General features: G+C 43.6%; 1 protein-coding gene across 1 annotated transcript in view; it reads left to right on the top strand.

Annotated features, from left to right (window-relative positions):
* The window catches only part of ITGA9 (integrin subunit alpha 9), a 415,573-nt gene that overhangs the window by 211,064 nt on the left and 180,960 nt on the right, over window positions 1–23,549 (top strand). The window contains exon 17 of the mRNA XM_030930740.1: window positions 14,062–14,138. Within this exon, the coding sequence (XP_030786600.1) occupies window positions 14,062–14,138 (77 nt within the window). The remainder of the gene's footprint in view (window positions 1–14,061; window positions 14,139–23,549) is intronic.

The following is a 23,549-nucleotide window of genomic DNA, read 5'->3' as shown; positions in this document are numbered from 1 at the left end:
AATATCTAGTGAGGGAAAGGGGAGAGGCCATCTGGACTGGAGATTCAGTCTTGTAGTCTGAAGCCACTTGTTCACTGGCTGAGGAGTTGGATGTGATTCTATGGTGGACAGACCATGGCATCTTTTGGAGTTTGGGGAGGTCAGAGATGTGCCTCAGGGAGACTGGTCTGCCTGGGTATGGGGAGGCCAGTTAAGAAAGAGGTTGTTGCAGGAACCTTTGCAGGTGAGCCCCTGGAGATAGAGAGTTGACTCATAATTAATTGCTAATTGGTCTCAGCTGCTGAAACAGAGCATGGAACTAAATGAAACGATCACGGGAAGTCCTGGCTGGTCTGTGTGCTGGGAAAGGAGCAATGCTGTCCTTAGACAGGTCACCTCAAGGTCCCTTATCCCTCCTCCTCAGCTGAGCATAGCAATGGTGATGACAGAGGCCCTGTCTTCAATCCCTGTACACAGAATAGGGCTCTGAAAATTATAACTCTTCTCATGCTTTCTCAGGAGGCCCCCAAAGAGACCTGGCTACGGCTCGCTTCCAAGTCTTTCACTGTGGTAGGCAGAATATGGCCCCCAAAGATCTCCATGTCCTAATTTCTGGAGCCTGTGATTTGGGTACATTACATGACAAAAGGGACTTTGCAGTTGTAATTAAGGTGATGGACTTCCAAATGGGGAGAGGAGCCTGGATTTTCCAGGTGGGTCCAATCTAGTCACACGAGCCCTTAAAAGCAGCAAACTTCCTCGAGCTGGAGGTGGGAGGAATGAGGCGGAATAGGAGGTCAGAGAGACTTGAAGCATGCCTTTGCTGGTGTTGAAGATGGAGTGTGTGACGTGAGGGGAATGTGGACAACCTTAAGGGGCTGGGAGAGGCTTCCGGGTGACTGTCTGCAAGGAAACGGGGCCTCAGTCTTACAACAACACAGAACCAGGTGCTGCCAACAACCCGAACCAAGCTGGAAGTGGATTCTGCCCCAGGGCCTCTAGATACTCGCCCAGACCAGCTGACACCTCGATTTCGGCCCATAGAACCTGGAGCAGACCCAGACAACCCACCGACCCTCTGACTTGCAGAACTGTGAGATAATAGATTTGTGTTATTTGGAGCAGCTGAACTCCAGTAACTTATTACTGCAGCGATAGAAAATAATACACACATAATACAGCCCACACCTCCAGAACTCCGGGGCTTCTTTCCTCCCTGGGCTCCCTGGGGAAAGAGCACAGGCTGTGCAGTGAGATCAGCGCCCCGGCCCAGATAACTCACCCTTTAGAGCCTGTTTCCTCACCTGTCACTGGGGGTGCCTTGGGCTGCTTGGCCTGCCTCTGGGTGGCTGTGGGATTACATGAGAGAAATGTGAGAAGCCCGGAAATGATGAGGCAGCACTGGATCCTGCTCTTGCCTTCCTGGGAAGCCGGCTTCCTGGTGTTGTGAGGAGAGGATGAGGCCGCCATGGGAGTGGGTCTGACCTGGGGTCTGAGGAAGCAGGTGCTCCGCTGCCTTTCCACGTCCTTTCCTTTGAGGGGGTCCCGTCTCTGCGGGCCCAGGGGTGGGCTCCCCGGTGGGAGGCAATGGCGCCATCTGAGGCAGGGGTCCCCAACCCCTGGACCAGTACCAGTGTGGTGGCCTGTTAGGAACTGGGCTGCACAGCAGGAGGTGGGCAGCGGGCCAGCGAGCATTACTGCCTGAGCGTCCCTCCTGTCAGATGAGCAGTGGCATTAGATTCTCACAGGAACACGAACCCTACACATGTGAGGGGTCTAGATTGTGCCGAAACCATCCCGCCCCCTCCACCGCCCATTCATGGAAAAATTCTCTTCCATAAAACTGGTCCCGGGTGCCATAAAGCTTGGGGACCACTGGTCTGGGGGTTCTGGCAGGCTCTCAGGCGAGCCTCTAGATCTTTAGGGTGTCTGACCCTCATGTGTCAGGCTCAGAGATGCCTCTTTGTCGCAGAGGGAGAAGATCTGGGGAGGACCCATATAACCAGAACTCAGGAGCCAGCCGCACCACCATGAGCCCAGACAGCATGAGTCCCTTCTCTTTGCTCCATCTCTGCTGCCACTCCCTAGGCCAGGCCACCATCATTTGTCACCTAGACCAGGTCACGTCCCTGCATAACCTCCTGCCACTGAGGAGCTCCCTTCCCCCTCAGAAGAAAATCCAGACACTTGCTAAGGCCCATGAGAGCCTGTACGATGGGGCTCCTGTCTCTCTAGCGCCACCCACATACTGCATTCCCACAACCCTCAAACTTACCAGGCCTCTGCCTGTCTCAGGGCCTTTGCATATGCTGATACCTCATCTAGAAAGCACTTTGCCATGCTTTTCCCATGGCCAGGTCTTCATTTTTTAGGTCTCAGCCTAAATGTTGCCTCCTCAGAGAACCATTCTCCCACTACCCTGTATTCCCTGAGTCGCTGCCTTTCTTTGTTTTGAGACAGGGTCTCACTCTGTCACCTAGGCTGGAGTACAGTGGTGTGATCATGGCTCACTGCAGCCTCGACCTTCCAGGCTCAAGTGATCCTCCGCCTCAGCCTCCCAAGTAGCTGGGACCGCAGGTGTGTGCCACCACACGTGGCTATTTAAAAAAAAAAAAATTTTTTTTTTGGTAGACACAGGGTCTCCCCATGCTGCCTAAGCTGGTCTTGAACTCCTAGGCTCAAGGAATCCTCCTGCCTCAGCCTCCCAAAGTGCTGGGATTACAGGCATGAGCCACCATGTGTGGCCTTAGCTGCCTATTTGATTCCTTCATGACATCTAACAGAACGTGTTATTTTGTCTACTTGTTTTTGTATTTCCTTCTCTAGAATGGAAGCCCAGTGAGGGAAGGGATCTATTTTATCTTTTTTGCTGTTGATCCCCAACACCTGGCAGAGTACCTGGCCTGTAGTGGATGCTTAGTAACTCTCAGTTGAAAGAGCCCTTCTGGAAGAACACAAGGCTAGTTCCTTTGGCAAAGATTGGGCATCATATCAGAGCTTCACTGGCAGATTCAGCAGAGCTGTAAAATGAAAATAAATATGTTCTGTAATCCCTCTGGGAATTCCCCACGGGCGCGAGAGCGTGGTGTGTGATTTGCAGTGACACATCTACACTACAGTATGTTTGTGGTGACTACTTTTCAGAAGACAAGATGGAGGAAATACAGCTGGTGAAAGAAAAGGTATTGGCTTTGTTGAGAAGTATTACTTTGTTGTCTTTCAAGTGAAAAGTGAGCTATTTTAGTCTAATGGTAATTTTTAACTATGTTGAAGTCATACACTTTGGGTCTCCATTGTGCTGGAAATCGTCACCACGGCTCCTCCCACCCCACACCCCTCAATGCATGCGTATAGGAATATAGCTCATGCTATGGAAACCCACTGTTTGCACAGCCTGGACATTAGGTAATAGTTTCCCGGCTGAGGTGCCCAGCTGGCTTAACATGACATTATTTACAGCTCTACGGTTTATTTTCATTATTTAAATGTCTCTGCAGAAGGAATGGAAGGCTAAGGGGTTCAGAGAGTAGAAGAGGAGAGGGAGAAGAGTCACTCCAGACATCAGAACCAGACAGGCTCCTGAGACAGTGCAAACTGGGGGATTTCAGATTGCATTCTTGGAGTAATGGCAGCAGTTTGGCTCAGCAGGAGGGGAAAGGGGTGTTAGAGGAAAAGGCTTCTGCCCTCCAACCTTGTATCACCCAGATCAACCCTACTTTTATGGGTATCAGTTTCTGGGTAAATACTCTTTTCAAAGAGGGCACCATGGCAGAACACATGTGAAAACTATCTAGTTTGAAGTATGTGTGAGAAAAACAACTAATTCACCCTTCTCACTGACCAGTGGAGAGTCTGGCCTTATCTCGCTGTCTCAGGTTTCTTCAAGGTTAACCCCAACAGGAAAGGAGAGGGGACCCATCAAAGGTTAGGCCGTGTCCTGAAGCAACCTGTTGAATTTGCAAAACTTCTTTTTCAGTGTTATGTTTTATTTTTGCAGTTTGTGGGGGAAAATGCGTTCTAAGCTTCTGAAACTCTTTTTAGAAGAAAATCATGGTTTTCTCAAACTCTTCAAGCTCATTGAGTTTTCTTCTGTATTAGCCTGTCCTATTGAAAACCTTGTGCAAAAGCATGTGTGGGGTGAGGGGTGTTTAAACACATCCAGTGGACAGTGTCTGGCTGGGGAGGAAACGTTAACCTCTCTTTTCTTATCTTCTGAGATAATTTAGGAAATCACGTACAAGGCCCTTGCTGTGTGCACTTACACCTGGAGCCTTATTTAGCGGATGTTCTTGCAGTAGATAGGGAGAAGTCTTGCTGGGATCTTCTCTGGCTTTAAGGCATTTTTTTTTTCTCAATCCCAGTTGCCTGCCCATGTCTGGTTTAGCAGCTTTTAGAAACGTGGCTGGCATCCTTTTTTCTTTTCTCTGACAGCACCAGCTCCTTTATTTGAACTTCCTGGCTGTTTTCTGCCTCTTCTGATTAATTAACAGCAACTAAAAAAAGAAAAATGAAACATAGAACAGAAATAATTCCAGGGTGAACTCATAGGTGGGAATTGAACAATGACATCACTTGGACTCAGGAAGGGGAACATCACACACCGGGGCCTATTATGGGGAGGGGGGAGGGAGGAGAGATGGCATTAGGAGTTATACCTGATGTAAATGATGAGTTGATGGGTGCTGATGAGTTAATGGGTGCAGCACACCAACATGGCACAAGTATACATATGTAACAAACCTGCACGTTGTGCACATATACCCTAGAACTTAAAAGTATAAAAACATAAAGAAAAAGAAATAATTCCAGGGTGAAAAAGAGGATAATTTCCAGTCTTGGGTTGCAAAAGTCCCTAGAAGAGAGTTTGGAGCTGAAATGAAAAGTTGTGATTATAGAGAAACATGAAATGTGTCCCATAAAAGGCCACCTAGTCCCAGGCAGATCCAGAAGAGCATTGGGCTGGGAGTCCCATGAGGCCAGGGCCTCACCAAGCAGTCAGCCCTGTTCAGTTACCACAGGGGTTGAACTGGATCACCTAAATTATGCCTTTAGATGGATGGAACCGGAGTCCATTATCTTAAGTGAAACAACTCAGACACAGAAAGACAAATACCACATGTTCTCGTTTATAAGTGGGAGCCAAATAATGTGTCCACATGGAAGCAGATTGTGGAATGATGGACAATGGAGCCAGGTGGATGATGGGAGATTGCTTTTTGGGTGCAGTGTGCATTGGCCCAGTGATGGATGCACCAAAGGCCCTGACTTTGCCATGACAGAATTTATCAGTGTGACAAAACTGCACTTGTATCCCATGAATATATACCATGTTTTTAAAAATGTTGCCTTTAGGCAAAGGGGATAATTCTGCAAACTGCAGAGCCATGGAGTAAAAGACACCCAAGACAGCAGGGCTTGTCATTTCTAGTTTTTCCACAGGACCATAAAGCAAAATAGGTGCTGGGTTTGTATTTAAAGGGAAACCAAGAGGGTTTTTTTTTATCCTTCCATGGTTTCAAAATCTGGACAATTTGTACAGACCCTGAGATAGAAGGAATTCTTCAGCTTTAATTTCATGAATGATTTGCCTTTCATTGATTCTTGATGAATTTTTTTATAAAGCAACAGTGTATGCCTTGATTTTAAGAGGCAATGAGCCTTTACCTTCCTTCATTTAGGCACAGGGCTGAATGGAGCTGAAATTCCTCCACTCTTATAACATGCCACATGAAGGGCAGTTTTGGATTCTGGGAAAACAGCCCATTGAAACAGAATTGGGAGGGAGAAACCTCTTACTCTCAGGTCATGGCATTTATATGAATACAAAAAAGTTTAAATACTGTGCTAGATGCTGGGGGTTATAAGCATGAATTACGTGGCTCTGGAAACTTATGTGGGGCTATGGAAGGAACACCAGTTCGGAAATGTCACTCCTGTCATCCAGGCAGGATGCTTCACCATAGGGGTAGAGACCTTCTGCTAAGTCATACTGCATATCAAGAAATAGATTGCCAGGCTGGGCGCGGTGGCTCACACATGTAATCCCAGCACTTTGGGAGGCTGAGGCAGGCAGATCACTTGAGGTCAGGAATTTGAGACCAGCCTGACCATCATGGGGAAACCCCATCTCTACTAAAAACACAAAAATTAGCTAGGTGTGGTGGTACGTGCCTGTAATCCTAGCTACTCAGGAGGCTGAGGCACGAGGCTTGAACCTGGGAGGTGGAGGTTGCAGTGAGCCAAGATCATGCCACCGCACTCCAGCTTGGGCAACAGAATGAGACTCATCTCAAAAAAAAAAAAAAAAAAAAAAAAAAACAACATCGATCAAATCAGCTTAAAAATAGCTTTCTTGTTTCCTCTCCTTGGTGTGGGATTATTCAGTCCAATTGTTCTCGTATTTTCAGGCTTCAGCATGGGATTTGGTTGCCATATCAACCCTATAAACAGTGTTGAATCCATGTCAATAATTGTATTTTTTTTAAAGCAAATATCACCAAGTCCAAGAAACTGATCCTCCTCTGAACAAGATAGCTGGACTAGGCTAAGGATCCTATTTCCTATTAGATCAGAAGGGAAGATTTTCTGGTACAGATTTGGGTGGGAGAAATGAGCTACCCCTCCCAAGGCCTTAGCACCTGGATGACATCCTCTGTGAAGTCACCTCAGCCAGCAGCAGACACTGAGCTGCCATTTCTGAATCACATGTCCCCAAAGCTGCCCTGGCCTTGGTGACCATGGCACTGTAAGAGAAGCACAGCCAGCCCCAGCCTCCTTACTCTGACTCAGAGGAAAATGCAACTTGATCTGGATTCATTGAATTTTTTTTTCCTGGCTTGAAGGAAATGAAGAAACATAGCCAAATATTCTAGAACAGGATTCAACAAACAGTCCATAGGCCAAATCCACCACTGCCTGTTTTTGTAAATAAAGTTTTATTGGAACACATCTATGCCCATTCCCTTACGTATTATGTATGGCTGCTTTTGCTCTACAACAGCAAAGTTGAGTAGTGTGACTGAGACCGTATAGCCTACAAGCCCAAAACATATACTGTCTCACCCTTTTCAGAAAAAGTTGCCAGTCCTGTTCTAAAAGAAGTAGAGTAAGGATTTAGTGAGAAGCTGGAGAAAATATTTTCAAAGACAACTGGGGAAAAATATTTTTTTCCCCAGGGAAACCTGAGATGAAGACCAAGGTGAGGAAGGAACCAGCAGAGAAATCGAGTCCATGAGGCTGAGGAGGCCACTGGATGTCCAGTCCTCAGCTCTCTGAAGCCTGAGACAGGAAACAATTGTCTCCCGAGAGAAAGGTTTGAACCTCCTTTAACCAGGGAGGAATAAGAGATGATGGCTTCTTACATCTGTTTACATTTGTTGGAAAGACTTCTGCCAGGGAAATAACTAGACAGGGCTTTGGCCAGCTAGCAGGTGGAGTCTGGAGGGAGGTGGAAGAGACTGCTTCCAAGCTGGGTTCCGATTTGTCTGATTCAAGCAGCCAAACTTGTGTTTGCCAGAGGACTTGGGGGAATGTGGATAAAATCAGGCTGAGGACTTTTCTTAAAGGCCCAAGTTGGAGCTATTGGGATTGTTCCTTCAGAGGAAAATCAGGAGTTTGGGCCATTGGCTTCATGGAGAACCTGTACTTTTTGTACTTTGTGCAAAGGAGAAGTCATTTCTACTTGGTTTTTGAAACTGTGTTGTCATCTAGTATTCCAAGACTTTAGTCTGTCTACCCTTCTGTTCCAGAGAGATGCCTTTCAGTTCCTTAGAAAACAAATTGGCCATTTGCCCAAAGAGACTAATCCAGGTCTAGAACACAGGAACTGAGTTTCAACATCAGGCTCCCCAGTGCATGACACAGGTCTCTTGATTCCATGGTTTATTGCTTTTTTACCTATTAAACAATTGCATTCCTGGCCTATGGAGGATCTTACCTAAGCCAAGACTTTGCCAGGGATTGTGCGGCCCATTTTTGTTCATAGCATTGCCCAAGTTAGGGAAGGTCATTAGGTTGGCTGAGTATTCTGGTATTCTATTGCTGCATAACAAACTCTGAAATTTAGTAACTTAACAGCATTTATTTTGTTCATGAATTTTATTTTTTTTAATGTATATAAGGTGTATAAAATGATGTTTTGATATACATTTACATAGTGAAATGGTTACTATAGTCAAGCAAATGAGCATATCCATTGCCTAACATAGTTTTTTTTTTTTTTTTTTTTTTTTTTTTTGACAGTAAGAGCACTTGGAATCTACTTTATTGTCAAATTTCCAGTATATAATACAATATTGTTAACATAGTCATCACGCTATACATTCAATCTCTAAATTTTTTCATTCTACCTAACCACAACTTTGTACCTTTGACCAACATCTCCCCATTCCCCACTCCCTATCCCCTCCCCAACCACTGGTAACTACCAGAGTTTCACTTTCAGGTTCTGTGTATTTAACTTGTTTAGATTCCACCATAAGTGAGATCATACAATATTTTTCTTTCTTTGTCTGGCTTATTTCACTTAGCATAATGTCTTCCAGGTTAATCCATGTTATCAAAAATGGCAGGATCTCCTTTTTAAAGGCTAATATTCCTTGTGTGTGTGTGTGTGTGTGTGTGTGTGTATGTGTTTATGTGTGTATAGTATATATACATATATACACACCACAATTTCTTCATTCACCTGTTGACAAACACTTAGGTTGATTCCATGTCTTAGCTATTGTGAATAATGCTGCAATGAACACGGGAATGCAGATATTTCTATAAGGTACTGATTTCATTATCTTCGAGTATATACCCAGAAGAGGAATTGCTAGGTCATATAGTAGTTTTATTTTTAATTTTTTTGAGGAACCTCCATACTTTTTTCATAATGACTGTACTAATTTACATTCCTCCCAACAATGTATAAGGGTTCCCTTTTCTCCATACCCTCACTAACACTTTTTATCTCTTCTTTTTTATAATAGCCATCCTAACTGTTGTGAGGTGATATTTCATTGTGACTTCGATTTGAATTTCCCTGATGATTAGTGATGTGGATTTTTCAGCAGAAACCTTGCAGGTCAGAAGAGAGTGGGGTGACAGAAACAGTGCCTCATACCTGTAATCCCAACACTTTGGGAGGCTGAGGCAGGAGGATCACTTGAGCCTAGAAGTTTGAGACCAGCCTGGGCAACATAATGAGACCTTGTCTTTACAAAAAAATAAACAGAAAATTAGCCGGGCATGATGGCATGTGACTGTAGTCCCAGCTACTTGGAAGGCTGAGGTGTTAGGATCACTTGAGCCCAGGAGGTAGAGGCTGCAGTGAGCCGAGATGATGCCACTGCACTCCAGCCTGGGTGACCGAGTGAGACCCTGTCTCTAATAAATTAATAAAATAAAATTTAAAAACCCTGCTAGCCAACAATAATATACCCAGTAAACCTGTGCTTCTCAAGTTGAAATGAAAGGATACTAAATAGCAACAAGAGAGCATAATAAAGAAGGAAACTTATTGGTAAAGGTAAGTATATGGACAAAATCAGAACGCTATATTACTGTAAAGGTGATGAGTAGATAGCTTTTATGTCTATGAAGAAAGTTAAGAGACAAAAGTATTTTAAAAACCATTATAAGTATTAACTAAATTATGTTAATGGGTACATAATATAAATAGATATAAATTGAGGCATTAATAGCATATAACATGTGGGGAGCAGAGGGAAAACCAGAGTTCTTTTATGCAAGTAAAGTTACATTGTGAACTTATAATGACAGTTACAAGTTATTTTATGTAAGCTCCTGGTAACCACCAAAATACCTATAGAAGTTATATTTAAAAAAGAAAGGAATCAAAACCTATCAATACAAGAAAAAGAAACAAAAGAAAACAGCAAGGGAGAAAAAGAGGGACAAAAGAACAAGACACATAAGAAAACAGTTACCAAAATGGCAATAGTAAATCTGTCTCTATATTTACTTTAAATGTAAATAGACTAACCTTCCCAATAAAAAGATACAGCATGACTGAATAGATTATATATATATATATATATATATATATATATATTAAAAAAAAAAACAGGATCAAACTATGTGCTGTCTACAAGAAGCTCACTTTTAGATTCAAGGTCACACAGAGAGATGGAAAAAGGTAGTCCATGCAAATGCCAACCAAAAGAGAGCAAGAGTGGTTAATACTTCTATCAACAAAATAGACTTTAATTCAAAAACTGTCTCTAGAGACAAAGAAGGTCATTTCTTAATGACAGAAGGGTCAATTCAACAGGAAGACATAACAATTATAAATGCACCCAGCAGCAGAGCACCTAAGTATATACAACATTGACAGATCTGAAAGGAGAAATTGATAGCACTATAATAACAGGAGATTTCAGTACCCCCCTCTCAATAATGGTCAGACTCCTGACCCCAGGTGATCACTCGCCTCAGCCTCCCAAAGTGCTGGGATTACAGGTGTGAGCCACCACGCCTGGCCCCGCCATCCACACCCAGCCCCACCATCCACTAATTAAGCTTCATGGTGTTCACTCAGGCACACTGTTGTTGCTCACATTTGCCAGTGTAAATAGTGATGCACAGTGCCTAAGACAAAATCACTATCACTGCAAGCTCCTACCCCTGGCTATATGCTAATCTGGATTTATAGGACAGTCACTAGTGCTATTATTTTCATTTTATAAATGAGGAAACTGAGTCATGGAAGGAAGAAAAGTCAATTTTCTTAATGTAACACAGTTAAAATAGGATTAAACTTTCAATTTCCTTATTTCTTAACTAGTATTTTATCTTTCCATGATTGTGCTTAATTTTTTTTTTTTTTTTTTTTTTTGAGACGGAGTCTCGCTCTGTCGCCCAGGCTGGAGTGCAGTGGCCGGATCTCAGCTCACTGCAAGCTCTGCCTCCCGGGTTTACGCCATTCTCCTGCCTCAGCCTCCCGAGCAGCTGGGACTTCAGGCGCCCGCCACCTCGCCTGGCTAGTTTTTTAGTAAAGACGGGGTTTCACCGTGTTAGCCAGGATGGTCTCGATCTCCTGACCTTGTGATCTGCCCGTCTCAGCCTCCCAAAGTGCTGGGATTACAGGCTTGAGCCACCGCGCCTGGCCGATTGTGCTTAATTTTATCTGATCAGTACAAGCACTCGTATAAGCTGTAGGGATATGTGTGTACATTTGTATGTGTGCATATACACACACACTGTGTGTATATATGTCAAACTCAGGGCTTGCCTTTGTTGGATGGAAATTCAGCAGCATTGGAGGACTAGACAGCTAAAGAAGCCAGTTTCAGGGACGGGAAATAGCAGAGTTCAAGGAAAGAGTTAGGACAAGGAAAAAGAGTCTTTACAAAGCAACCAATTCCTCATGCGAAGTCTTTGCATCTCACATGGCTAAGGGACAGTACTTTGGTTAGGGGGCTGGAGCTTTGGTCTTGATGAACAACGTGCTAGTATTGGCTCTAAGCTGGGGCGTCCACCATTTGGCTCCCCATTTGAGTGGTCACTCTGTCTCTCAGGGCAATGTGTGGTCTTTCGGTGTTGATAAAGCAGCAATTACATGCCAGACCCTGAGGGCGGGCACAGAGGCAAGCAAGACCAATACAGTGCCCCCACAATCCTCTTGGGACATCATTTTAGCAGGGGAGACTACCACTGAACATGTAATGGTAAAATTGGTTAGTTATGATTGAGATGAGTAGTAGAAGGAAAAAGTATGTGGAACTGTGAGAGCTCACGATGGGCCTGAACTTGCACAGGTACTCAGAGAACTAGATTTGCTCGTTGAAGGGTGAGAGGACATGTACTAGGTGAACCAGCTGGAGGAATCTGGGGATCCGCTTGTGGGGAGGCCCTGGGTGGGAAGTTGTAAGGCCAACCTGAGTGATAGCTGGCATGAGAAAGCCAGGGTGACAGAGGTGAGGAGGGCACATGCCAGATCTGGCAGCCTGCATGTCACCAGATGGATTTAGGTCACATCCTGTTCTTCCGTTCTCACCTCTTCCACCTGCATCTCCACCCCTTCACCCCTCCATGCCTCACAAAGTCAGACTGTCTTGCCTGTGAGACAGGAAAGGCATGTGTGATGAGGGGACAGTACCCTAGGGGCCGATCCGAGTTTTGTGAGACCTGAGGCTTATACAGTAGAGGGTGGGTCTTGAAGGGAAAAAAAGGTGAAATTATGAAAACAAAGTTTGTGCAAGGCTTCTGTAGGGGCCATGTCAGCTGGGGACTTCTAAGCTGAAGTTTCACTAGCTGGGTGGGGAAGCTTTCTTTGTCACCTTCCCTCTGTCCTCAAAGCTCATAAAGCCCACTTTTCATCTTGCCTAAGACGTTCATGCCATCCTTACACCCACTTCCTCCTGTTTTCTTCTTAGTTGAGATGGCAAAGAAAGCACAAATTGGCCGGGTGTGGTGGCTCACGCCTGTAATCCCAACACTTTGGGAGGCCGAGGCAGGCGGATCACAAGGTCAGGAGTTTGAGACCAGTCTGGTCAATATGGTGAAACTCCGTCTCTACTAAAAATACAAAAAAAAAAATTAGCCAGGCATGGTGGCGTGTGCCTGTGGTCCCAGCTACTTGGGAGGCTGAGGCAGAGGAGTCGCTTGAACCCGGGAGGCAGAGGTTGCAGTGAGCCGAGATTGCCCCATTACACTCCAGCCTGGGTAACAGAGTGAGACTGCATCTTAAAAAAAAAAAAAAAAAAAGAAAAAAAAGAAAGCACAAATATATTGAAATCTCCTGGAAATTTGGCTCTCTCCTTGACCCCAGTAGTGTCCAAAAGAACATGGGAATTTCCTCTTTTTGTCCAAGACTTCCATGATATTTTCCCTGATAATCAAGGAAGGGAGTGTTGGCTGGGACACTTTTTTCTTTTGGCAATGTGGCAGGGGAATATGAATTTCCATAGGCGAAATTACTCTTGTCTGGTCGAGTCTAGACTGTTCGTTGGCCAGCATGTTTGCTGGAGCCCACGCTGGCACTCTGAGGTGCTGCCTGGACTTATTCTGTAGGCAGGGAAGAAATAACCTGGAACTACATTTTGGGGAAAAAACTCACAAACATGAGCAGTGACAAGGAAGAAGTTTAATAATGAGGAAATTACAACTAAAAGTTGTCAACAGGCTCTTCTCTCCAAATTCCACTGAAATGAGCAAAGCCACTGAACAGTAGTGAAGAGTCTCTGTCATCTGGAGCTTAGGGAAGCTACTGTCCATAGATCTGAAATATCAGAGAGGTTGAGACCAATCGAGGGGAAGATTAACAAGCCCTCCATGGACCATAGAAGAAAGCCCTAACCCACCTCCAGACACTGCTGCTGATCTCCTGGCAAATCTCCACAGATAGGCCCAGGACCAGGCACAGCCAGCAAGCTCTCTGGAAATATTTGGGTTTTGGCACGCCAAGCCTTGGCCCCAGCACTGGGTGGGGCTTTGGCTGTTGAGGCCCAGTCTTGGTTAGAGAAAAGGCACTGTGTCCCTGTTAACTGCTGGCTGCCCCACCAAGAAACTGGAAAGAATCTCCCCGACTCTGTTGTGATTCCCTCAGCCTGATAGCCTAATTGCCTTTGACTTTTCTTGTTAATACTGAAAATTCAAATTCAAAAAGTCCCATTCCTCAGGCAGAACCGATTTCAAATGTAAATTTCCTGCCTCCCCAAGACAGAGAAAATAGGGGGAAATGACCAAACTATAATCTGAGAGTTCTTTACTCAACTGGATTATCATTCATCTAAGAACATCTGAAAGACAGTCTCACACAAGCAAAGACCGAAAGGACATCCACCACCACGCACCTCTCTTGAAAAAACTGCTTGGCAAAGCACTTCAGTAGACTAGGGAATGAATCAAATAAGTAATGCACTCACGAAATCAAGACCACAGTTGACTTAGGCTTCCTTGGAGCTTGGAAGAACCCCTTCCCAAGCTGGAGAGCTGGCTTCTTGGAGGTGGGAGTAGAGGCCCTGAGGTGCTCAGGGGAAGAATTCCCACTGATTTGCAAGAAAGAAATTGGCCACTGTGTACTCGTTTGCCACTCAGTCCTGCCCTAACCTTCCTCTCCTGTCTCTCTCACAGACTGTTTTTGAAAGGAATTGCCATTCAGAGGACTGTGCCGCGGACCTGCAGCTTCGGGGTAAACTGCTGCTATCTAGGTATGTCGGTGTTTCCTTCACAGCGTTGCTCTCAGGAGCTCCTTTTCCTTGATCCCAGGCCCCAAACCTGAATGTGCAGATTTCCCCACTGAAGAGGATAAACAGAGTTGATGGGTTACAATAATATTTCATGGTTTAAAAAAAAAAATGTATATTACAAAATAATTATAACAAAAGCTTTGTTGGGAAGATTGTTTAGGTTTGGTTTTGTTTGCAGTTCTACATATCTCACAATTTAGCTTATATTTCTAATTTCTGTGACTATTTGGGGGGTGGCTATTTTATGCTTGCTGATTGTATTAAGTTGAATCATATGAAATTGCCAATATTTGACCTTTTGGACAATTTCATGTGATTCAACCTATTATTATATAAAGGTTTATCCCCACCCCCGTCTCCGTGCATGCGTGCGCGCATGCGCACGCACACACACACACACACACACACACACACACACACACACACACACACTTCATCTGTGGCAGGAGAGGGCTGAAGGAGAGGGGCAGGCTGTCCTGATCCAAGTGAACAGACAGTCTCTTTATTGTTTCAGGGTTTCTTCCCACACTACATGAATCCCCCAAGGCTAAAGGTGAGCTGTACAGCAGCCTTCTGTTTCCTCTTTGCCAACCTTTTATTTTAGACTTCTTTTAGGATGAAGGTGCTGGTCCTGATCATTTAGCCTCATTTCACAGAATGGCTTCCTTTTGAAACAATTCCTTCTGAAAGACTGTTTTAGCCTTGGGGCCAGAAACCCCTCTATGAGATTTATTACCATTTCTGAAAAGCAGTCACCAGTTTTGATAGTTATTTTTCAAAATGCATAGCATGTCCCTTACTTAAAACTATGAGAGTTAAGTTTGGATAAAATGAAATGAATATACCATTATGAACCAGTGCCTACACTAGGACATTTTTTTTTTTTTTTGAGACAGAGTCTCGCTCTGTCGCCTGGGCTGGAGTGCAGTGGCGCGATCTCAGCTCACTGCAAGCTCCGCCTCCCAGGTTCCCGCCATCCTCCTGCCTCAGCCTCCCGAGTAGCTGGGACTACAGGTGCCCGCCACCTCGCCCGGCTAGTTTTTTATATTTTTAGTAGAGATGGGGTTTCACTGTGTTAGCCAGGATGGTCTCGATCTCCTGACCTCATGATCCACCCGTCTCGGCCTCCCAAAGTGCTGGGATTACAGGCTTGAGCCACCGCGCCCGGCCGACATTTTTTTTTTTATTGTTATACTTTAAGTTTCAGGATACATGTGCAGAACGTGCAGGTTTGTTACATGGGTATACACATGCCATGGTGGTTTGCTGTACCCATCAACCCATCATCTACATTAGGTATTTCTCCTAATTTTATCCCTCCCCTAACCCCCTGCCCCCGACAGGCCCCAGTGTGTGATGTTCCCCTCCCTGTGTCCATGTGTTGCCATTGTTCAACTCCCACTTATGAGTAAGAACATGTGGTGTTTGGTTTTCTGTTCTGGTGTTAATTTGCTGAGAATGATGGTTTCCAGCTTCATCCGTGTCCCTGAAAAGGACATGAACTCATCCTTTTTTATGGTTGCATAATGTTCCATGGTGTATATGTGCCACATTTTCTTTATCCAGTCTATCATTGATGGGCACTTGGGTTGGTTCCAAGTCTTTGCTATTGTGAACAGTGCTGCAATAAACATATGTGTGCATGTGTCTTTATAGTAGAATGATTTATAATTCTTTGGGTATATACCCAGTAATGGGATTGCTGGGTCAAATGGTATTTCTAGTTCTAGATCCTTGAGTAATCGCCACACTGTTTTCCACAATAGTTGAACTAATTTACACTCCCACCAACAGTGTAAAAGCATTCCTATTTCTCCACATCCTCTCCAGCATCAGTTTTCTTGACTTTTTTAGTGATCACCATTCTAACTGGCGTGACATGGTATCTCATTATGGTGTTGATTTGCATTTATCTAATAACCAGTGATGGTGAGCATTTTTTCTTATATTTGCTGGCCACATAAATGTCTTCTTTTTAGAAGTGTCTGTTCATATCCTTTGCCTGCATTTTGATGGGGTTGTTTTTTTCTTGTAAATTTTTTTAAGTTCTTTGTAGATTATGGATATTAGGCCTTTTGCTGTGCAGAAGCTCTTTAGTTTAATTAGATCCCATTTGTCAATTCTGGCTTTTGTTGCCGTTGCTTTTGGTGTTTTAGTCATGAAGTCTTTGGCCATGCCTATGTCCTAAATGGTGTTGCCTAGGTTTTCTTCTAGAGTTTTTATGGTTTTAGGTCTTAACCTTTAACTCTTTAATCTATCTTGAGTTAATTTTTGTATAAGGTGTAAGGAAAGGATCCAGTTTCAGCTTTCTACTTATGGCTAGCCAATTTTCCCAGCACCATTTATTAAATAGGGAATCCTTTCCCCATTTCTTGTTTCTCTCAGGTTTGTCAAAGGTCAGATGACTGTAGATGTGTGGTATTATTTCTGAGGACTCTGTTCTGTTCCATTGGTCTATATCTCTGTTTTGGTACCAGTACCATGCTGTTTTGTTTACTGTAGCCTCGTATTATAGTTTAAAGTCAGGTAGCATGATGCCTCCAGCTTTGTTCTTTTTGCTTAGGATTGCCTTGGCTATATGGGTTCTTTTTTGGTTCCATATGAAATTTAAAGTATTTTTTTCTAATTCCATAAAGAAAGTCAATGATAGCTTATTGGTGATAGCATTGAATCTATAAATTACTTTGAGCAGTATGGCCATTTTCACGATATTGATTCTTTGTATCCATGAGCACAAACTGTTTTTTCATTTGTTTGTGTTCTCTCTTATTTCCTTGAGCAGTGGTTTATAGTTCTCCTTCACATCCCTTGTAAGTTGGATATATGGATATATTATTCTGTTATAGCAATTTTGAATGGGAGTTCACTCTTGATTTGGCTGTTTGTCTGTTATTGGTGTATAGAATGCTTGTGATTTTCGCACATTGATTTTGTATCCTGAGACTGCTGAAGTTGCTTGTCAGCTTAAGGAGATTTTGGGCTGAGATGATGGGGTTTTCTAAATATACAATCACGTCATCTGCAAACAGAGACAATATGACTTCCTCTCTTCCTATTTGAATACCCTTTATTTCCTTCTCTTGCCTGATTACCCTGGCCAGAACTTCCAATACTGTGTTGAATAGGAGTGGTGAGAGAGGGCATCCTTGGCTTCTCCCGGTTTTCAAAGGAATGCTTCCAGCGTTTGCTCATTCAGTATGATATTGGCTGTGGATTTGTCATAAATAGCTCTTATCATTTTGAGGTATGTTCCATCAATACCTAGTTTATTGAGAGTTTTTAGCATGAAGGGGTGTTGAATTTTATCAAAGGCCTTTTCTGCATCTATTGAGATAATCATGTGTTTTTTGTCATTGGTTCTGTTTATGTGATGGATTATGTTTATTGATTTGCATATGTTGAATCAGATTTGCATCCCAGGGAGGAAGCTGATTTGATCATGGTGGACAAGCTTTTTTTTTTTTTTCAGACAGAGTCTCGCTCTGTCACTGGGGCTAGAGTGCAGTGGCCAGATCTCAGCTCACTGCAAGCTCCGCCTCCCGGGTTTACGCCATTCTCCTGCCTCAGCCTCCTGAGTAGCTGGGACTACAGGTGCCTGCCACCTCTCCCGACTAGTTTTTTGTATTTTTTTAGTAGAGACGGGGGTTTCACCGTGTTAGCCAGGATGGTCTCGATCTCCTGACCTCGTGATCCGCCCGTCTCGGCCTCCCAAAGTGCTGGGATTACAGGCTTGAGCCCACCGTGCCTGGCCATGGACAAGCTTTTTGATGTGCTGCTGGATTTGATTTGCCAGTATTTTATTATGGATTTTCACATCGATGTTCATCAGGGATATTGGCCTGAAATTTTCTTTTTTTGTTGTGTCTCTGCCAGGTTTTGGTATCAGGATGATGCTGGCCTCATAAAATGAGTTAGGGAGGAGTCCCTCTTTTTCTATTGATTGGCATAGTTTCAGAAGAAACAATACCAGCTCCTGTTTCTACCTCTGGGTGGAATTCGGTTGTGAATCCGCCTGGTCCTGGGCTTCTTTTGGTTGGTAGGCTATTAATTACTACCTCAATTTTGGAACTTGTTATTGGTCTACTCAGGGATTCAACTTCTTCCTGGTTTAGTCTTTGGAGGGTGTATGTGTCCAGGAATTTACCCATTTCTTCTAGATTTTCTAGTTTATTTGTGTAGAGGTATTTATAGTATTCTCTGATGGTAGCTTGTATTTCTGTGCGATTGGTGGTGATATCTCCTTTATCATTTTTTATTGTGTCTATTTGATTCTTCTCTGTTTTCTTCTTTATTAATCTGGCTAGTGGTCTATTTTGTTGATCTTTTCAAAAAAAACCAGCTCCTGGATTCATTGATTTTTTTGAAGGGTTTTTCATGTCTCTATCTCCTTCAGTTCTGCTCTGATCTTTGTTATTTCTTGTCTTCTGCTAGCTTTTGAATTTGCTTGCTCTTGCTTCTCTAGTTCTTTTAATTGTGAGGTTAGGGTGTCAATTTTAGATCTTTCCTGCTTTCTCCTGTGGGCATTTAGTGCTATAAATTTTCCTCTAAACACTACTTTAGGTGGGTCCCAGTGATTCTGGTATGTTGTGTCTTTGTTCTCGTTGGTTTCAAAGAACTTATTTATTTCTGCCTTAATTTTATTATTTACCTGATAGTCATTCAGGAGCAGGTTGTTCACTTACCATGTAGTTGTGCAGTTTTGAGTGAGTTTCTTAATGTTGAGTTCTAATTTGATTGCACTGCGGTCTGAGAGACTGTTATGATTTCTGTTCTTTTGCATTTGCTGAGGAGTATTTTACTTCCAACTATGTGGTCAATTTTAGAATAAGTGTGATGTGGTGCTGAGAAGAATGTATATTCTGTTGATTTGGGGTGGAAAGTTCTGTAGATGTCTATTAGTTCTGCTTGGTTCAGAACTGAGTTCAAGTCCTGAATATCGTTGTTAATTTTCTGTCTCATTGATCTAATATTTGACAGTGGGGTGTTAAAGTCTCCCACTATTATTGTGTGGGAGTCTAAGTTTCTTTGTAGTCTCTAAGAACTTGCTTTATGAATCTGGGTGCTCCCGTATTGGGTGCATATATATTTATGATAGTTAGCTCTTCTTGTTGCATGATCCCTTTAACATTATGTAATGCCTTTCTTTGTCTTTTTTTAATCTTTGTTGATTTAAAGTCCATTTTGTCAGAGACTAGGATTGCAACCCCTGCTCTTTTTTCTTTCCATTTGCTTGGTAAATATTCCTCCATCCCTTTATTTTGAGCCTGTGTGTGTCTTTGCACATGAGATGGGTCTCCTGAATACAGCACACTGATGGGTCTTGACTCTTTATCCAGTTTGCCAGTCTATGTCTTTTAATTGGGGCATTTAGCCCGTTTACATTTAAGGTTAATACTGTTAAAGGTGAATTTGATCCTTTCATTATGATGCTAGCTGATTATTTTGCCCATTAGTTGATGCAGTTTCTTCATAGTGTTGATGGCCTTTACAATTTGGCATGTTTTTGCAGTGGCTGGTACTGGTTTTTCCTTTCCATGTTTAGTGCTTCCTTCAGGAGCTCTTGTAAGACAGGCTTGGTGGTGACAAAATCTCAGAGCATTTGCTTCTCTGTAAAAATATTTCCTTCACTTATGAAGCTTAGTTTGGCTGGATATGAAATTCAGGGTTGAAAATTCTTTTCTTTAAGAATATTGAATATTAGCCCTCACTCTCTTCTGGCTTGTAGGGTTTCTGCAGAAAGATTCACTGCTAGTCTGATGGGCTTCCCTTTGTTGATAACCCAGCCTTTCTCTCTGGCTGCCCTTAACATAATGCCCTTAACATTATGTGTCTTGGGGTTGGTCTTTTCGAGGAGTCTCATTGTAGTGTTCTCTGTATTTCCTGAATTTGAATGTTGGCCTGTCTTACTAGGTTGAGGAAGTTCTCCTGGATAATGTCCTGAAGAGTGTTTTCTAACTTGGTTCCATTCTCCCCATCACTTTCAGGTACACCAATCAAACGTAGGTTTGGTCTTTTCACTTAGTCGCATTATTTCTTGGAGGCTTTGTTCATTTCTTTTCATTCTTTTTTCTCTAATCTTGTCCTCATGCTTTATTTCATTAAGTTGATCTTCAATCTTTGATATCCTTTCTTCTGCTTGATTGATTTGGCTGTTGATCCTTGTGTATGCTTCGTGAAGTTCTTGTGCTGTGTTTTTCAGCTCCATCAGGTCATTTATGTTATTCTCTAAACTGGTTATCCTAGTTAGCAATTCTTCTAACCTTTTTTCAAGGTTCTTAGCATCCTTGAATTGGGTTAGAATATGCTCCTTTAGCTCAGAGGACTTTGTTATTACCCACCTTCTGAAGCCTACTTCTGTCAATTCATCAAGCTCATTCCCTGTCCAGTTTTGTTCCCTTGCTGGCGAGGAGTTGTGATCCTTTGAAGGAGAAGACACATTCTGGTTTTCGGAATTTTCAACCTTTTTGCACTGGTTTTTCCTCATCTTCGGGGATTTATCTACCTTTCGTCTTTGATGTTGGTGACTTTCAGATGGGGTTTCTGTATGGAAGTATACTAGGACATTTTAACTTATTATGGAACATGATCTTTCATTCACCAAAGGAAAGTAATACTAAGATTCCTTTTCTTCAGTTTGAGTTTACTGGAGGAAGTTGATGTACACACACACGCACACACACACACACACACACAGACACAAATGCTCCTCCAAACCACTTAAATATTAATTAGCATTACTTTTATTTAGGGCAATAGTGGTAGATTAAAATAGCACGTTTTGCCAACCTTACGAAATTACTTAAAACTCATGGAATAGATTTTGGAATTGTTTCACATTAGTATGAAGGACCTCCTGGGATTATTAGAGAAACTGACTTTAAAGAAGGTTCATAAATTTGCAGCTCATTAACTTAAATTTTAAATAGGCCTTCCAAAAAGTGTTTTGGGGAAAAAATAACAAGAAACAAAAATATATGGATTTTTTTTGTCTTGAGGCAGACTGGGAATGCTGGAAATTTATTTTGGATCATAGAAAACCTTCATGTGGTAGGAAAATGTTCTCCTGCTCCAAGGTCAGATAATAAGTTGGGAAAGTCCTAACGTTCTTGCTACCCATCAGTGGATGATCAAATCCATCTCTATTGAATTGTGCTTTTCTAATATTAAGATGTAAAATTCAAGGCTCAGTAAAGCACCTTGTGGCTAAAGCTGCCTCCACTGCCCCAGTCTGGCCTTTCAAGTGTGGTCAGAACCAGTTATGCTCTGTGGGCCCAGTAATCAGTAATGCTTGAACAACTAGTATGGTGGCCAGGACCCAGACCCCCATATGTGTCAGCTACCAATTGCCACAAAAAATGCTCCATAACAAATCACCCCAAAGCTCGATGGTATGAACAGCAATCACTGATTCTCATGGATTTTCAGGTCAGCTGGCCCAGGCTGGATTCCGCTGGACCTTGGCTGATTTATCCATGCATCTAGGTTCAGCAGAGGGTAGGTTCTAGGCTTGGGTGACACCATTCAGCTCTACTCCTTGTGTCTTTCATTTTTCCTTTGGAACCAGTGGGCAAGCCTGGGCATATTCTCACAGCATAGCAGAGGTATAAGAAGGCATGCAGAAACGTGCAATGACTCTTAAGGCCTGGGCTTAGAACTGGTGCACTTTTCCTGCAGCCTTATTCTGTTGGCCACAGCAAGTCACATGGCCAAACCCAAAGTCAAGGGACATAAAGTTAGTGAGAGGAATTACAAAGCCACACAGCAAAGGGCCTGAGTATAAGGAGGAGGTGAAGACTTGGGACCCATAACGCAATCTACTACACTATATAAACAGTGAGGTAGCCCTGTCTCTTATCTTGATGCCTTGTTGTTATCAGGGCTATTTCAGTCTTTCTTGCAATTCCATCTCCCTGGAATTCAGACATGAGAGCTGGAGACTGGGTAAGAAGATTTTCTGAACCTCAAAAACAATGCCTTTGGACCGAAGCTCTCAGCCTTGTCTTAGGCTGGGTTATTTCTCAGAGGACCCCTGGCCTCTCAAAATAGACTTTTGACTGAATCCTCCATTAAAGAAACCTTCATTATACTTTTGGGCCCATAGCTGTTCTCACAGGAGCCATCGGAGAAATGTTCATTGATACTTGGATAACGAACCTGTGGTTCAATTACATGGGATTTATCCAGACCTTTGGTATTTACTCTTCAGAGCCAGGGACAATGTGAGGGAAGGTACAATCAGTTAAGTGCTAGTGGAAATCAGGGTCTGAATTTGGTTGGCAGAGGCGTAGTGGCTCCAAGCAGAGGTGAGCTGCTTTGGTTATCATTGAACTCTCTTGATTCATTCTTGTCTGGGATGGAATGTTCCCTCCTTCCTTGTTCAAGCCGGGCAAGTCCTAGGCACTGGGCTGCAGAAGTGAGCAGTATGTGGGCCCTGCTCTCCTGCTGTGAGCAGAGCAAGAGGCTGGGTGATGGTGGTACCACACGTGAGTGCTAGGCGGGTTACTCCAGGGCTCTGCAGCAGCTTCCAAGAGGTGGTGTTGAGAGGAATGAGGACTCAGGCATTCTGGACAGAGGGAAAATGTGAGCAGAAGTATGGAGAACAGGACTGCCATGAAGATCTGCAGGTGTCTGGAATGAAGGAGGCAGTCAGGAGAACACAGTGAGAGACAGGGAAGGAGAAAGGGAGAGAAACCAGATTGTGGAACACTTATGAGTCTGGACTTCATCTTGAAGCCAATGGGAGTACAGCCAAGTTGTAGTGTAAGTGCATTTAACCTAACAAGAATACAGCCAGGAGGCCAGGCACAGTGGCTCTGCCTGTAATCCCAGCACTTTGGGCAGCTGAGGCAGATGGATTGCTTGAGCTCAGGAGTTTGAGACCAGCCTGGGCAACATGTCAAAACTCCATCTCTACAAAAACATACAAAAATTAGCCAGGCATGGTGTCAGGCGCCTCTAGTCCCAGCTACTCAGGAGGCTGAGGTGGGAGGATCACTTGAGCCTGGGAAGTGAAGGTTGCGGTGAGCTGAGATGGCACCACTGTACTCCAGCCTGGGTGACCGGGGGAAAAAAATGCAGCCAGGCACACTCCAGGAGCCGGGGTGGAGAAGGGAGAGGAGAACATTGAGATGGTATAGGTCATATGGCCCTCTATTCTGCTCAATGAAAGTATGTTCCAGCTTGAGTTTTGAGTTTGCTCCTCTCTCCATATGTCTCAGTTCCTGCTTCCCTGCCTTGGGTAGGTCTGTGGGGCAGCTACCCTTCATCCCAGTGCAGGAGCAGCCTTGTCAGGGTTGGACTTATGAGAGATGTTTTGCTGATTTCCACCATGGTGCCCCCGGAAGGGCTTCACAAGGCCAACTTGGACACAAT

This window comes from Rhinopithecus roxellana, chromosome 1 (assembly GCF_007565055.1).
Source record: "Rhinopithecus roxellana isolate Shanxi Qingling chromosome 1, ASM756505v1, whole genome shotgun sequence".
Taxonomy (NCBI): domain Eukaryota; kingdom Metazoa; phylum Chordata; class Mammalia; order Primates; family Cercopithecidae; genus Rhinopithecus; species Rhinopithecus roxellana.
Note: the sequence above shows the minus strand (reverse complement) of the source record. Positions and strands in the feature narration are given on the sequence as shown.